We start from the raw sequence: 17,485 nt of genomic DNA on the forward strand, positions 1-17,485 counted from the left end.
GGCGATCGCTCTGTCCTCTCCGTCTCTTTCTCCCTCGTTCTCCACTACTCTCTCTCCTTGTCTCTCCTCCTCTCCTTCTCTTTGTGTTTTGTTTTTAGAAGATTCCATTTTGATTCCCACGAGTATGGGACGAACTAGACTCCACCCCCGGGTGACGCCCATTCCGGATGGTGGGGCTACATACTGTAGAGGTCGCCAGTTGTCTACAGGTTTTAAGCGACTTCGCTGTCGGGTTTTATAGAGTTTTCCTTCTCGCGGGCCGGCCGATTAAGGCAAGCACCTTTCGCCGCCCTGAAAAGGGCAGTTACTCAGCTCGGGTTCGCCGCCCTCTCATGTACGGACCCACAAGTGGGCCCGCACCCTAACCTACCTTAACTAGCTTAACCTAGCCTACTCTAAACTAACCTATAGGTTCGCCCTCACCTTTCCCTGTGGTACTCAGCTCGGGGTCACCTCCCTCTCTTTTGCGAGCCCACAAGTGGGCCCTCAGCCTAACCTAACTTACATAACTAACTAACCTAATAGACGCTCGCCCATCGGCGAGCGCCGCCCTCTCTTTTGCGGGCCCGCAAGGGGCCCGCAACCTAATCTAACTAACCTACTTAACCTAACTAACCTACCTAACCTACCAGTGTTTGGTTCGCGGGGCCGAAGCCCTTTTTTTTTTTTTTTTTTTTTTTTTTTTTTTTTTTTTTTTTTTTTTTTTATGAGGGGAAATGCAGTTGCGCACCCCTGCGCCGGGCAGTGCAATGGCGCAGGGAGTGTGGGACTCGCCTAAAGACGTTCGGCCATACCCACTAAAACCCCTCGGGCCCTCCACGTCGCCTTGCGGCTGGGACACGGGAACACTCGCGCAATCTTCCGCGACACAGCCGGCGACCGTCCGCTACCGCAGACTCACATCTTCACGGGGGCAGTGAGTACCCCCCACAACGCTCGTCATAAGGCACACCCATAACGCCGGGAGCGCCTAGCATCTAAAAAGGTATGCGGCGGACGATGGGGCAATGGGCCGTCCATCGCCCGGAGCTCTCCGCTAAGGAGGTAGACGGCGGGTGTGCGCCTTCCGCCTGCGTCCATCGCGACGTCGGCGAAGAGGGTCCGCGGCTGCGTCCTCCTCTCGCCGTCGTTCTGCCGCCTCCTTCAGCGCCATCACCTCCTCGCAAAAGGAGGCCACAGCGTTCCAGGAACTCTCGCTACCCACCATCGCGTTGACGACAGCGGGCAGCGAGAGGTCCCTCCCTATTTCTGCCGCGAGTGCGGCGCGCTGGTCCGACCATTTCCCACAGAACTCCAGCGTGTGCTGGGCCGTGTCCTCAGCATGGCCACACTCGTGGCACCTCGCACTGGGCTCTCGCCGCGCAATCCGGCACAGATACGCCCCGAAACAACCGTGCCCCGAGAGTACCTGCACCAGACGGAACGTGAGAGCCCCGTGCTTCCGACCCATCCAGAGCTCGAGGACGGGCCGGATCGCCTCAATCGTGCGTTGGCCTGCGGACGCCGTGAGCAGCCGCTCCCGCCAGACAGCGATGAGCTGCGCCTCCGCCGCCCGCCGCCACGCACCCTCCTCGACCGCGGGAGGAGGCTCCCCCCGGGATCGGGCTTCCGCCCTCCGCCAGTAGGCGCCGGAGAGCACCTCCGCGACGAGGTCCCATGGCGGCGTCCCCGCCAGCACACAGGCCGCGTCGCACGACACTGTGCGATATCCACGGGTCACTCTAACCGCCATGACCCTTTGCGGCTTGCGCAGCAGGGCCCGAGTCCGGGCGGTCAGAGTGTCTGCCCAGATGGGCGCACCGTACAGCGCCATGGATCGCACGACGCCTGTGTACAGGCGACGACACCGCGAGCCCGGGCCGCCAAGGTTCGGCAGGAGCCGGCTAAGGCCCCCGGCCGCCCCCAGGAGCTTCGGTACCAGTCGCCGGAAGTGCTCTTCAAATTTCCATCGGCTGTCAAGGACGAGTCCAAGGTACAATCGCGAACCTTCCCGGTGTTCCACCTCTAGGGCTATAGTCGTTTAAACGTTTCGTACGCATTGAGACTACGACGCGGAAACAATAACCAATAGGGTGCAGCCTTTAACTCTAATGTTCGAAACCGGTCTGTGAATGGTCAGCGTTGTAACAATAGACTCAATAAAAATATTATTTTCTTTGTTGTCGTTCGAAACGAAAGCAGCGTTACTTCGGACTCCATTAATTCATTTTAAAATTATTCTGTTTTAAAATAAACAACGTAAATCATCGGAAGTTTTAATTTTTTTTCTACCAATATTTACTTAGTCATATGATAATTATAAATTAAAAAAATTAAAGTATGTTTTAGAATTATAAATAACAATAAATATTTATAATTTTAGCAACATAATATTGTATAATTTACCTTGTGTTATCTTTCTTGGAAACATAATTATGATTTAAAATTTAACCTGATTTAATAAATTTATTTGAGTTCAATTAAATTATATTATTTTTAGTGACATAACATGTGTCATGTCGAATGAAACGACGAGCTTAAAACATTAAATGGACGCTAAAAAATAAACTTGAATATGTTTGATTTTGTTAAGGAATGATAGTATTCGAGTATATAATAAAAAATCATACTTAGAGACTCTTTTCTGTGTGGTTGTGGTATTTCACTGATCGAGCCGTCTCACTTGTTGATGTTGTCACGCTAACAATTAATACCAAAATCATAATAAGCGCTCTCGCAGCAGCTTTATAATTTAAATTTATAATTTCACGACTTGATAATCGCCCATGATTAGCGCATGCCTATCAAAAGGTGATACATATTTTCAAAATGTCTTAAGTCATTAATAAAATATGTTTAATGATTACTTTAACCAAGATATGTATACCATACTATAACATTGAAAAATATATGATATGATATAAGAGAATCTTTTTTGATTCTCCGTTCCGCGTAGAAAGTCCCATTTACTTTGTTCTAACATTGCACTTATGTTGCAATTTAGATATCACGACAGTTACCCTTTATCTTAAAACCCGCCTATCGTGTCTGATCAGCCGAATCCGCTGAATGATAATAAAATCTTTTACAAAGAAACATTTCTCCTTGGTATCAGATGCAACAAATTATGTTTTATACGGCTGTGTGATCATTAGAATACGGATCGGATTATGATGTTTTTGTTACGGGATAGACTACAAAAAATTTTATAGGTGTTCGAAGAAAAATATTTTGCTATTTGCAGTTTATGACAGTCTAAATTACTATTTAGAAAAATATTTGCAAAATTTTCGAAGAATGCCGCAGCAATAACAAAAGATTACTATCTTGTTATTGCTGCGGCATGCTTGTATCATTGTTTACTGTAGAAGCATTTACTACTTGCACCTGTTGAGGCGGCTTTTTACCAAAGTGCAACCGATTCAAGGAATAAAATAAAATAGACGTGCCGGGTTGCCAATGTATGAATATTGCATGCCAAGTAAACATTGAATAGTTAATATAAATATATTTCAGTATTAAAAAAATCATTATAGTGAGATTTTACTGTAACTATAAATGCAAGCGTTTATAAATTTTCAGTGAGTAAACTATGGTATTGACTCCTGGTTAAGTAAAAAATATAATTATTTTTCAAATCATTTATTTCTACTTTAATATTAACATTTTAAAGAGGAAAGAAAGGTTGTTTTTGAAGAATGATACATAAAATGTGAGTAACATAGATTCAGCGTCTTCAGCACATTATCAAAATCTTTGATAATGTGCAAACTATAGCCATAATAGGTGTTTCATACATGTGCTGCGAAAACTGGAAATATAAAAAAGATAAACAATATTTAAGAACATGTCAATATCTGTAAAAAGTATAAACTGTAGTTGTTTGTCAACTTGTTATGATTCTGAATAAAATTAAAAGTATACAAGAAGTTGTAAGAGATTTTTATTTTTTGTGCGGTTGTTTTGTCCTAACTGCTATCGTAAAACAATAAACAATTTTAAAATGAAGCACCCGTAATGCCGCTCAGGTGCGCTAAGCCTAAACAATAAGAATAATAATTGTAATTACCATCTGTCCGGGGGATTTTAGAATTCACAAAAAATGTTCCAACTAGTTTAGTTGTAAAAAAATGAACACTTACGCTAAGAGATGTGCGCGCAAATTACAATATTAATATTGATATCCTGTGATTCGCATCATCGCGTTTATACTTTAATTTATTAAATACATATTTTTAAGTATAAAAATAAAACAAAAATAATTAATTCTTTAATCTCACTAATTCATTCATTCAATTAAAAAAGTTTTGGGATGGATGGATGGATATTTACAAAAGATATCTTAAAGAAACTCGATTAAATTCCGACTAGATGTAGAATTTAATAACAACCTTTTTTTCTCAATTCCCTGCGGACAAAATTTCGGACCAAAGTTAAAGATGAACTTAAGATCGAGCAAAGAGTCAAAGTATAAAAGGTTGACATATGATTAAGCTTAACTGTTACTACATACTAACTTTGTTAGTAATGGTAATGGTAAGGCCTTTAAGGTTTTCTTTATTTAGATTTAAATAAAAAGCTTATTCGTATTTCATTCATTTTATTATATAATAAATATGGTTAATAATTATAAAGTGTATTATTGGGTTGACATCGTTTTTACAAAATGTTTAGGTTCTTAACATTAACATTTAAATAAATTATAACATGAATCTATATAAATAAAATTGAAATAAATATATTTTATACTAATATACGAGTACTTTTTATATAAATATTAGAAACATACGATTCCTATGTTATACGTATGTTTCTAGTATTTTGTCGGTCCACCATTCGCAGCTATGACGGCATCGCACCTATCTCGCATAGAGAGGACTATGTTTTGACATAAGTCTGATCCTCTAAATGATTCCCAAATTTTTTCACAGTGGGCTACTAGCTCTTCTTTGCAGCGCTCATTTCTACTGTCCCACTTTTGGACCATGAGCGCCCACAAATTTTCAATCGGGTTGAGATCCGGCGACTTTGATGGCCACGAAATCGTTTGAACTTCGCTATGAGACTCAAACCAGTCCCTGACCACGCGCGCACGGTGTATCGGACAATTATCTTGTATGAAGTTAATTCCAGGAAAATCTTCGACGGGATACACCGTGCGCACTGTTGGTAACATTACGTCCTGTAAAATCTCTCGGTATACGTGGCCATTTGATCGCCCGGGTATAAAAACTAGCTCCCCGGGTCCCGCGGAACTCATCCAACCCCACATATTTACTGTTATTCTGCCCGACTGGGTATTTGAAATTACATTTTGAGGAGCATACCTTGTATTATTTGCTCGCCATAAATTCTGACGTCCACATTGATTGGACTTAAAACATTTTTCGTCAGAAAATATGGCGTTTGAAAAATCGAAATCTCTAAACTCTCTAGCGAAACGTAGTCTTGCGGTGCGATGCTCTTCTGTTAATCCAATTTTTTTAGCTGGTGTCCTATTATGGACACCGTTTCTGTGTAGATAATTGCGAATGGTTTTTACCGAGCACTCAAATTTTTGAGCAAAAACTTTTGTAGCAGTGAAGGGCTGCTCGGAGTAGTGTTGCAACATCTGATTTATTTGGGGCTGCTGCGCAACACGCAACGGCATGATTCGTACTCGATCTAACAGCGAGCCTTCGTTCTCGTAGCGCTCCACCCACCGGCGTACTGTAGCTCTCTGTAAAATAACTTTTATATTAAACGAAAGACAGAAAAATTAAAATTAAAACATATGTAACGTAATATATCTGTAATTCCAACTGTTGCATCTGATTTTTATTTTAGATAATATGTTTATAAATTGATTTAATAAGTTAACTAAATAAACAGATATTTGTATATTTAACCATTATAAGACAATAGAGAAAGGTCTTGTTATTAAGTCTAGGCTAAAAAATAGTTTTAGATAAGAAGTGTTTAAGTATATAAAAAAGTCAATGTGGTTTGTGATATTTTTTTCTTTTAAGATTTTTTAATTTACCTTGCGTTGCCGGTTATAATTTACATTGGGTTAAGCTAAACCTAAGGTTATAAATATATTTGTATACACTTATAAATTTGAAATATTTACGCTGTGTAATCTTTACATTACGAACTTACGGAATTGCTGATATTATGGCTTTTAATTAAAAATCGATATTATCAATCTATTATTACATTATTTCCAAAAACATATAGTATATAGTCTAATATGGCATATTCAAAAACATGTAGTTTTTAGTTTTTGAACGATAACTTGTAACAATCAGAGAACACTAAGTGGCAAGCAGATATAAACGTGTTCAAAGTAATAACGCTAATCAAAAAAAAAAAACCTACAATGAATCAAAGTAATAAATACAGTTCTTATTTATTCAAAAGTTTTGAGTTACATATTTATAACTAATCAATTACGTTTCATTGTATATAAAAACATGTTACTTACTGCAACATTAAGTTCATCCGCTATTTGAGAGATGTTGAAACCTTCCCGATGCAAAACGATGATTTGTTCTCTTTCTTCAGCAAGAAGATTACGCGGCATTATGTTAAATGATTACAGATTAAGTCCAGGGTTCTAGCACAGGTAAACGTAAGGCGATCTATCAGTCCGGAAAACAAGCAGAGGTCACTAATAGGCACAAATCACAAAAGTCCAAAAAACAAACAGAGGTCGTAAAACTTAAAACGCATAACAAAGACAGCGGCAGTAACAACACGCAGGGATGCAGAGCAGTACGCAACTGATTGTTTTTACTATTATCCAGTCGCTTGCGCAACTCATTGCTAACTCATTGGCTATCCGTAAAAAGGGGGCGGAGTTTGTTTCGTTGCACGGTGCAAGGCATATTTTCGTTAAGTGGAACACCGGGAATTTCCGCCATTGTACTTCATCGTACCTCCGACGCCGATGAAAGTCCCGCCCACCATAATCGCAGACTGGGTCGGAGGTGCTCGTCGAGGCCCGTAAAAATACATGGCCTCAGACTTGTGCAATGCAACCTCCAAACCCAGACGGCGGATTCTGGCCACCATAATGGCCAAGCCAGCCGTAGCCCTGCATCGGGCCTCCCTGTGAGTGCTGCCCCGCGCCGTCACCAAGGTGTCGTCAGCGTAACACACGACTTCAACGCCACCCGGGAGGGGCAGGCGCAGCACCCAGTCGTACCCGATGTTCCATAGGAGCGGCCCGAGAACCGACCCCTGCGGAACACCACACGACGTTGCCCGCTGCGACCAGCCGACGCTGGTTGGGTACGCGACCGAGCGTTCGGAGAGGTAGGCCGCGACAATCCTCCGAAGGTACGGCGGGAAACCGTGGTTTCCCAGCGCCTCCCTGATGGTTTCCCAGGGCAAGGTGTTGAAGGCGTTGGAGATGTCCAAAGACACCACCAACAGCACTTCGCCCCGGGACTCCGCATCTTCCGCAAGGTCCCTAACCCGCGCTATGGCGTCCCGGGTGGACCTGCCAGTGCGGAAGCCGAACTGGTTGGCGCTGAGATTCGGCCCCACACTCTCCAGGTGCTGGACGAGACGAGCGGCAATCACCCGCTCAAAGAGCTTGCTGATCTCGTCCAGCAGAACTATCGGTCGGTACGCCGACGGCTCGAGGGCCGGACGGCCGTCCTTTTTGAGAAGGACCAGTTTCCCTCTCTTCCACTCACTCGGGAACTGGCCCCGCTCCAAACAGGCCTGGAATAATGCCCGTATCCACGGTCCGAGCGGCTCCAGCGCTAGGACCCAGGCGCGGCCGGGCACACCGTCGGGGCCGGGAGCAGTGTTTTTGGCGCGCATGCGCAACACCGCCGCCCTCAGCTCATCCTCCGTTACCGGCGGTGCTCCTGGATCTCCTCCCTCCCCAGTGGATTCAGCCATATCAGGCGCCTTGAAACCGGCAGCTGCCGGCGGGAACAGGCCGGCGACCACCGCGTCGACGTCATGTGGCTGAAGACTCTGGGTGATGGGAGGGCCCCTAGATCGGAGCTTTCGTCGTACGACCTTGTAGGGCCTCCCGAATGGATCACTATCCAGAGCCCTCAGCATCTCATCGTCCGCCTGGTCCTTCGCCGCGCCGATAGCCACCCGAAGGGCCTTGACCGCACTCCTGTAGAGGGAGTAGAGCCGCTCTTCCTCCGTAGCGTCCCGGCGCCTCCGCCGACGGCAGCGGGTATACCGGCGTCTCGCCGCCACGCAAGTACTGCGCAGCAGCGTGAGCTCGGCTGTCCACCAGTACACCGGCCGTCTGGAGGGGACGGATCGGACCCTGGGCATAGCCCCGTCACAAACCCGCGCCATGGCCGCACCCAATCGCGCCGCCTCTTCACCGACCTCGTCGACACGCTCCCGGGGAGCAGAAAACCACGCCTCGACGAGAGCGGCCTCGACCAAAAAGTCCCGGTCCATCCGTGACAAAGACCACCGTGGACCCTCCCCGCTCAGGGGCCGATCTGGGCCACTCAGGTTGGACGGGGACGCGGATATGCCGAACCTCACGTAACGGTGGTCCGAAAGCGTCTCCACGTCCTCGACCACGTGCCAGCCATAAACACGGCGTGCCAGGACGGCATCGGCGAAGGCGACATCAACAATGGAGCCGCCTTGACGCCGCACGCACGTGTTGACCGACCCCCGGTTGAGGACCATGAGTCCGGTCTCCGTCGCCCAATCTTCCAACTCCCGGCCCCGCGGATCCGTCGTCGGGCATCCCCAAGCCGAGGATTTGGCGTTGAGGTCCCCCGCGACGAGCACTCGGGTGGATCGACTTCTGCCTATCAGGACGCCGATCTCAGAGATAAATGCCTCGAAGTCGGCGAGACTCCGATTCGGCGAGAAGTACACCCCGACCACCAAGATGTCGCCGACGAGGGCCGCCACGTATCCCTGACCTCGGACTACGTCCGCGAAGGCCGGAGAGCCTGTGACGGACCGGGACGTTAAGGCCACCAGCCCGTCTGTGTCCCCCACCCAATCGTCCCCAGACGGGACCCGGTAGGGCTCGGCCACCACCGCCACATGTATTCTCCACTCCGCCATGCTCTGGAACAGAAGGTCCTGAGCTCTGGCGGAGTGATTGATATTGGCCTGGAGGAGGTTGAGGGCCATTATTCGACGACCATAGCTGCCTCCTCAGCCCCCGGCGCCGCTGCCTGTTGGGATGAGTCCGAGGACTGACCGGCCGTCGGGCTCGGACCTTCCTCTCCTCCCTTCTTTTTCCTCCTCCCATTGGATGGGGGGATGCACGCCTTGCTCCCGACATGGTGCTCCGCAGGGGCGCCAGCCGCGGCGCAGACGACGCAGTGAAGCGCGGCCGTGCATCCGCGGGCCTTGTGACCTGGTTGACCGCACCGGAAACAGAGCCCGGAGCGGTCTACTCCCTCTTGGCACTGGCAAGATATGTGCCCTGGAGCCAGGCACCTGAAGCACCTGATGGGGCGGGCATCTAGCAACCTGGCCTGGGCGGACACCCAACCCACCAGTAGGCGGCCGACGGTCGCAATCTTCTTTGCAGCCGCGACGGGACACTGGACCACGACTGATCCCAGTCCGTCGCGGCCGGTCGACATTGCGCCGGCCCGTAGCTGCTCGGCGGGGCACCCTCCCGCTGCAGCAATGGCGGCAACCACCTCGGCACTGGTGGTGGCGTCGTCCAAGCCTGCCACCCGTAGGGCCACGGACTTAATAGGCCTGGAGACGCGGACGACACCACCATCCAGGACCTCCCGGAGCCTTTGGGCCAGGGAGTCCGCCTTCTTGCCGCTAGAGGCGCCCGGGAACTCGAAGACACGTCCCCCATTGGCAGCCTTCCGAAGGCGAACGCCCTGGGCTCCGAACTCGGCTGGGTTTATTTTCTCCTTCGCCGAGGCAATGACGCTGGCGTAGGTGGCACCCTGCTCCGCAGCGCCCGGCTGCAGCGTAATAACAACTGCCGACGACCGAGGCACATGCAGCTTTGCTGCACCACTCTTCACCTGAGGCCGCCTTTTAGGGCCCACCTTTGTCCACTCGCCAACCGCGGGCTGCGACGGCTGCTGCCCGGGTGGTGGGTCTTTCTTCTTCTTCTTCTTCCTTTTTCTCCTCCTCTTTCTCTTCTCTTTTTCCCCGCTAGCGGGTAAGGAGGTCTGGGCAGGACCCGACGGGCGCTGGTGTAGCGCCGATGGGGCTTTCCTTTGAGTGCCGCTGGGGCCGGGTTGAGCCGCCACTTTGGGTGCCGTCTGTTGCCGCGCAAGTTTGTCGGCGTATGTGATCCCGTCCTTCCTCGTATCGGCCGCGAGAGGCGGCCGCAGGTTCTTCTCCGGGAGAAGTCTGTCCTCCAGCGAGGCCAGGCGGGCGTTCATCATCCCCCCGACCTGAACCATCACTGCACGACAGATCTCCTCCACGGAGGGCGTCTCGCTCGGTGTTTGTGTTTGTGGGGGCCGTGATGCGGGGGCGGCCTCCATTGTCACATCAGGGTCGGAATGGCCAGCGGAACCCCGTGTCCGCAGGTCCTCCTTGATGGTAGCAAGCTCCTTACGGAGTGCGTCCATCTCGGCGCGCAGGCGGGCATTGTCTGCCTGCAGCTGCTGTGTTTCTTCCGTTTGTGTGCGAGCCCCGAGGACTTCCACAGCTTCCTTGATGGATGCCGCAGCGTCCTTCAAGGCCCGCACAAAGGTACCCTTTAGGTTGGACGACTTGGTCGCCACCTTCATTATAATCTCCAGGTCCTCCTGCACCTGCTCATGAAGCTGAGCGGCGCATCTCTCTCCCGTTACTTCCGCAGGTCGAGAAAACAGCGCAGACCTTGTCTCGCGCCGGAAACGAGCGATCTTAGCTTCCTTCTCGAGGTCTTCCTCCTTATTCTTGGCCCGAGCTCTGGCCGCAGCCCTCTTTTCTTGCTGGCGCCACCTTGCCATCGCTAGGGACACCGCCCGGTCTTCGTCCTCGGATCCCTCGCTGAGACGGGGCCGCTTCGCGCCGAACATCGCTGCGGCCGCCTCCGAAATCTGGGACCTCTCGGAAATGACGATGTGGCTGCAGTCGGAATCCGACGCTGCCCTACCATCGCACTCCATGGTGTCATCATTGGTATGACCTGGGGCCGCCTCACGGCACTCTGCAGGTCTCCCGTTCCCAACACCAACCTCTTTTTCCTTCCTTAAAACCAAATCGCATGCTTCAGAATCCAAATTTCTCGCCAAGGTCGTTTTTTGGGTGACAGTAAGGCAGCCCTTGCCCCCCCCAGAATACGAGGGGCAGCCTGCAGCCGTAGCCACAGGGAGGGATTCTCCCTCAGCCGAACTGAGGGTACCCTCCTGGGGTAGTTTCTTTTTTCGAGATGCCATTACATAGTTCTCCAGTGTTATCGGACACCGGAAACCGCCTTTAGATACAGGGTGAGGTCCCTGACCACGATGCGCGGCCTAGAAGGCCACCATCCCACGACCGAAGTCCTCTGCAGTTAAATGTGCTGCCGCACACCGACGTATTTGCCCGACAGGGTGGCCGAGTTGACCATACCAGCCGCGCCGAGGACCTTGAAGGCCCCCCATCCTACGACCCCTAAGGATCCACTGGTGTTTTCCGCGGGCCTGTCCGGTATGGGAGGCCCTGTCCGGCATAGCCCCGCGGAAAAACACCCCAACACGCCGCACGGCAGCACCTCGGTGCTCGCCGTACCCAGCACCGCCCAATGAGCGTGCTTGAGCCCCATCCTTCATCCTGTGATGATCACAGGAGGTGGAGGGGCTCCTCCTCCTCCGGGGATTTTTTATAGAGGTTCCCTTCCTCGCGGCCCAACGCTCAGTGCGCAAGGCCCCCGGTCCGCTCAGTGCGGATTACGGTTTGCTTGGCGTCCACCGATCATAAAGACCAGCGGACGGCCAAGTGTGGTGTTGCCACCGGGTAATTTTTTAGAGAGGTTTTCTTCCTCGCAGCCCCACGCTCAGTGCGCAGGGCCCCCGGTTCCGCTCAGTGCGGATTACGGGTTGTCCGACGGTGGCCGAAGCCATCGCCCACCGGCCAAAGACCGGCAGGCCCGCCGCACGGGTGGTCGCCACCCGAACTGTCCCAGAACCAGAACAGTCCGAGCAACAACCCATCGGGATAGCGCATCGCTGCGCTCCACCCGTCTAGTGTTTGGTTCACGGGGCTTTCGCCCTACCCCGGCAGAAGGCCGGGGCGTTCCCCTATCCACCACCCGGGGACGCGCCACGTCGGAGTTCACCTCTCCGCCCACTCGGACAACCGAGCAGGTCCGTGGAAAAATTACCACCCCCACATTCAACCCCTTACAACCCTTTTTTCGCGTTAAAAAGTAGTCTTTGTTCTTTCTCGGGCTCTAGACTAAATATCAGTAAGGGTAACAGCAAAACATATTAAATAAAACATTCACCTAAACCTCACATATTCCCAAACAAATTTTCATCCCCTATTGTTATTTAGCACCCTTCAGGGTAAAATTTTTACAGAAATTGAATTTCATATTTATTTATATCAAATTAGCAGGCTTAGACAGAAGTTTCATGCTTCTAACTGTAAAAATGACGATACTTCCATACAAATCACCACCCCTACTTTCAACCCCTTACAACCCTTTTTTCGCGTTTAAAAATAGACTATGTTCTTTCTGAGGCCCTAGACTAAATATTGGTAAGGGTAACAGCAAAACATACTAAACAAAACATTCACCAAAGTCTAAAATATTCCCAAACAAAATTTCATCCCCTATAGTTATTTAGCACCCTTGAGGGTAACATTTTTACAAAAATTTTATTTCATATTTATTTCTATCAAATTAGCAGCCTTAGAAAGAAATTTCAAGCTTCTAACTGTTAAAATGACAATACTTCCATACAAATTACCACCCCCACTTTCAACCCCTTACAACCCTGTTTTCGCGTTAAAAAGTAGCCTATGTCCATCCTCAGGCTCTAGTCTATCTGTGTACCAAATTTCATTTAAATCGGTTCAGTAGTTTTGGCGTGAAAGCGAGACAGACAGACAGACAGACAGACAGACAGAGAGACAGAGTTACTTTCGCATTTATAATATTATAATAATATATAATAATATAATATTAGTAAGGATGTTTTGCTGTTACCCTTACTGATATTTAGTTTAGAGCCCGAGAAAGAACGCGAAAAAGGGGTTTTAAGGGTTTGAAAGTGGGGGTGAAAGTTTGTATGGAATTATCGTCATTTTTACAGGTAGAAGGTTGAAACTTATTTTCAAGGCTGCTAATTTGATAAAGATAAATATGAAATTAAATTTTTGTAAAATTTTACCCCCAAGGGTGCTAAATAACTATAGGGGATGAAATTTTGTTTGGCAATATGTGAGGTTTTGTTGAATGTTTTCTTTAATATGTTTTGCTATTACCCTTACCAATATTTAGTCTAGAGCCTAAGGAAGGACATAGGGCACATTTTAACGCGAAAAAGGGTTGAAAGGGGTTGAACGTGGGGGTGAAAGTTTGTATGGAATTATCGTCATTTTTACAGTTGGAAGCTTGAAACTTATTTTTGAGGTTGCTAATTCTATATAAATAAATATGAAATTAAATTTTTGTAAAAAATTTACCCCCAAGGGTGCTAAATAACAATAGGGGATGAAATTTTGATTGGCAATATGCTCGGTTTTGGTGAATGTTTTGTTTAATATGTTTTGCTGTTATCCTTGCCAATATTTAGTCTAGAGCCTGAGGAAAGACGTAGTGTTCGTATCAACGACCATGGCTAGAGCAGAGCCTGCCCATAGTAACGGAAGATTCCACAGCAACGATAAAAATATGTAGAGCATACGTGATATGTAGCAGGAAGTCTAAAAGATTGGGGCGCACGTAACACACACACACACCTATGAAGATCGTGTAAATGCTCATGCTTGGTCAGGCATCTAAGAACATATATAAGGCGAAATAAACATCAAATAAACCTCTTCCGTTACCAGCATTAGGTGGTTTTATTTCCCCGTGCTCCGCATTGGGGGTGCACCGTTGATTATTGCCGGTGCACCTCCCGTGCGAGTTGTTCTGTATATCCGCAGTCAGTCCCCTACCCGGGGCCGATTTAGGATGTACATGTTGGTCCTTCGAGTAAAACGAACGACGTCCAAGGTACAGTCGCAGATTCCATAAGGCAAGCAAGACGACGCCAACCGGAATTGTCGAGGTAAGTACCTTACACATTACCTAACACCTCGGTCAATTAAAAATAATGTTAGACCAAGTTTAGCGTCGTAATATTAATAATACATGTGCACAGCAATAATTGCTTTATAATATTGTAATCGTGTAATAACTGCTCATGAAATATATTCGGGGGTAGTTATTATGGGCGTTTTGTTAAAGACCCAACAAATGACTAATTAGTTGAAAGAATTTAGTATCGCAGAAACCTTATAAATTTGTTATTTCATTATAGCTGTATTGGAAGTATAATGTAGAAATGAAAATAAATAAATAAGTTGCTTTATGGAGTAATTGGTTAAGATTATATAAGTACTTTGCGCGGTAATTTGCTGAGGCGCAAATAATATAGCTAATTGTGTTAAAAATTTGCTTATGTCAGATAAAACGTCGATCGACTGCAACCTCAGTGTTTTTAATCAAATAAATATATTCAAACGTAAAATACCTTTTCTGATAAAAAAAAAAAGACAACGAGACACTATTTAAGCAAACATGTGTTTAAACAATTATTCTGGGACTAATTGATATCATAGTCATCAATGTACTTGTTATGGTTCACCAATAAGTATGTATCGCCACATTGCCCTTGGTATAAAGTACTTACACTACTATATATAGGTCAAGGTTGCATTTTGCAAGCCTACACATAATAAATTTACAATAACCATGTGTTGCCATATTCCGAGCGCGGGGATAGTCACGGTTTGTAAGGTTGACGCGTGGTTATACTAAACTACGTTCAAGTACCATCAAAGTGCTTATTAGGAATATAAGGTAAAAAAAAAAAAAAAAAAAAAAGTAAGATAATTTTATGACTCAAAACCAATGAGAAATGTTTATTCAGAATATACTCGGTTAATTGAGTTAAATATGCACCGAGTATGAATTAATAATTGATGCATAAAGAAACTAGTTACCAGCCGTCCTTAAAGTCGGTGATGATCATCATTTTATCATCTTATATATAAAATTCTAGAATCATAATGTTAGTTACAATATTTCTCAAAAGCGGCTTGACCGATTTATTTAGTAAATGTTATATGTGTTATATGGCAAAGTGACAAAACTTTTAAATTAAATAATTTATTTTATTAGGATACAATTCCTTACTGAAAACATGTTAACTGTAGTACGTCGAAACAGTGAGTGTGTCGATCCCATTTAGACATTGAATATATATACTAAGGGTAGCGTGTGAACAACACTTTTAAATGACGCGTTCACAGGTTTAAAATGGTACTTTATCAAATATACATTAAGGGTATCGTGTGAACAGAAATCTATAATGTCGTATTGACAGATTTAAACAAGTTGTTAGGAAATTGTGCTTATCAATACTTAAACAAATATAAATTAAGGGTATAGTGTGAACAGGACTCTTAAATATCGTATTGACAGATTTAAACAAGTTGTTGGAAATGGTACTTATCAATACTTAAACAAATATAAATTAGTTTATGTGGGAATGGAATAACAAAATAATTTAAGACAAAGGGAGGTTCTTATATACTAGTATTAGTAATCTTACATGATAAAATAGTAGTCGTTATATAACAGAGGTTCTTATATACTAGTATTAGTAATCTTACATGATAAAATAGTGGTCATTATATAACACCTCCCCCCTTAGAATAAAGATTGGGTGTTGGCGTCCGATCTTTGGGTGGTGCTTAAAGAGTCGTCTTCGTCTTCGGAGATGCATGATGTAGCTGGAGTTGGAGTTCTTATTGTTCTCATTGGGATGGTATGGACTCGTGTAGTTCGTCGTCGTGATGAACCGAGGCAATTGTTGAAAATTTGAATACAGTGATTTTTACCATGAATATGTTGACGATGAAGTTTCATATATTTCCTTAGCAGTACGTATAAAATTATTACAATTACAAGGCTTCCGGTTATGATGGTGAACCAGGAAAATCCATTTTGATTTCTTTCGATAAACGGTTTTCTTTTAAACTTTTGAATTTCTTCGTCTTGATTATTTAATTGATTTCTGATATTGTTCAAAGAGTCTAGAGGGACTTCATTAATGGAAATAGGAAATAAATAAGGGATTTCAATGTTTTTATTCTTTTCGATGCAGTCCTGGATATCTAGTTGAGGGATGATAATCGGGGAAGTTGAATTTTCTTTCTTGGATCTATATGCTGTTAAAGTACTGTATCCTGTGTGGAGTTTGCAATTTTCTTTTAAGTTAATTATTCCTGATCCCTGTATTTGATAATGGGATATTTCGTTGTCACAATGAAGAACACACGGTGTTAGGTTAGTCAGGATATAGAGCCATCTGTTGTCGTCTAGTGATTGAAAGGTATTAATTTGTGCAGCAAATGTAGAGCTTGTGCAGGTGCTTGGTATTTTCTTGGAGGCGCCAAAGAGGACTTGCAGTTCGCATATTGGACGTGAGTCTGCATCATAGGTGACAAGGTCGTTACAAACGCTTTTCTTTTCGGCGAACGTTTTGCAGTGGTCCAGTGAACTTGTTGAAATGTATAATTCGCCGCTAGGGTTTGTAGCTAAAAACTTATGCTCGGGTAGGATGGTCGTGTAAAGGGAGGAATTAGGATGTTGGATAGGAGTTGAATATATATGGTAAAGTTTTAAGGGTTCGGATTTTATAAGTGGGAAATCTAGAATGTAAACTAATCTATCTGAGTACACATAGGCGGATAGTTGGGCTGAGTCTAATATACTATTAATATTATGGATAGTAATAGGGAGGACTAATTGTTTATTTGATCTAACGTGGTTGGATAAAAGAAGTTCTTTATACAGTTTATTAAGAGATATAATAGAGGGGTGTATAATGTTGGCTTTCGCAAATAGAATGCTGGAAAGAATTTCATTGATTTCGTATTCTAGACTTGTTATTATCTCGAGAACTTGGATAGAAATAGTAGAAATGTCTTTGTTCGCTTTGTTGTCGAACATAATTTTGCTTGATTCATTTAGGTAAGTATTTAATCTATTAATGTTTTCGTTAATAATTTGTTCATCGATTCTGATTTTGTGGATTGTTTCGTTAAAATTTTTTATAGTTGATGAAGTTATTTGTACTTGTTTTTGCATTAATGATGTAAGATCTAATTCACGTCTTTCTAATAAATCGATACATTCGTCGTAGTGTTTCGCATCTTTTGCGTCTGGAGTACCTATGAGGTATTTTAGTACTGAACCTATACCATCAAATAGTTCTCTTTTTGACCTAGAATTTTTACCAATATACATGTTTAACTCGGATAGTCTATTACTAATCTTTTCTAAGTTTGTGTTTAAATACGACCGTGTAGAGATTACGTTTGGAAACGATATGTGTTT

At 45.5% G+C, this 17,485-nt stretch overlaps 1 protein-coding gene across 1 annotated transcript; it reads right to left on the reverse strand.

Moving 5' to 3' along the window:
* Positions 1 to 9,101: 9,101 nt before the first annotated feature.
* Positions 9,102 to 11,321, reverse strand: LOC123722936. Its single transcript, XM_045685491.1, has one exon. It carries the CDS (start codon positions 11,319 to 11,321, stop codon positions 9,102 to 9,104), a length of 2,220 nt encoding a protein of 739 aa, XP_045541447.1.
* Positions 11,322 to 17,485: the final 6,164 nt, after the last annotated feature.

This window comes from Papilio machaon, chromosome W (assembly GCF_912999745.1).
Source record: "Papilio machaon chromosome W, ilPapMach1.1, whole genome shotgun sequence".
In the NCBI taxonomy this organism is placed as follows: domain Eukaryota; kingdom Metazoa; phylum Arthropoda; class Insecta; order Lepidoptera; family Papilionidae; genus Papilio; species Papilio machaon.

Bases quoted from the DNA above. Each gene is read 5' to 3' on its own strand.
- LOC123722936 (XM_045685491.1), bottom strand. From the start codon at position 11,321: ATGGCATCTCGAAAAAAGAAACTACCCCAGGAGGGTACCCTCAGTTCG.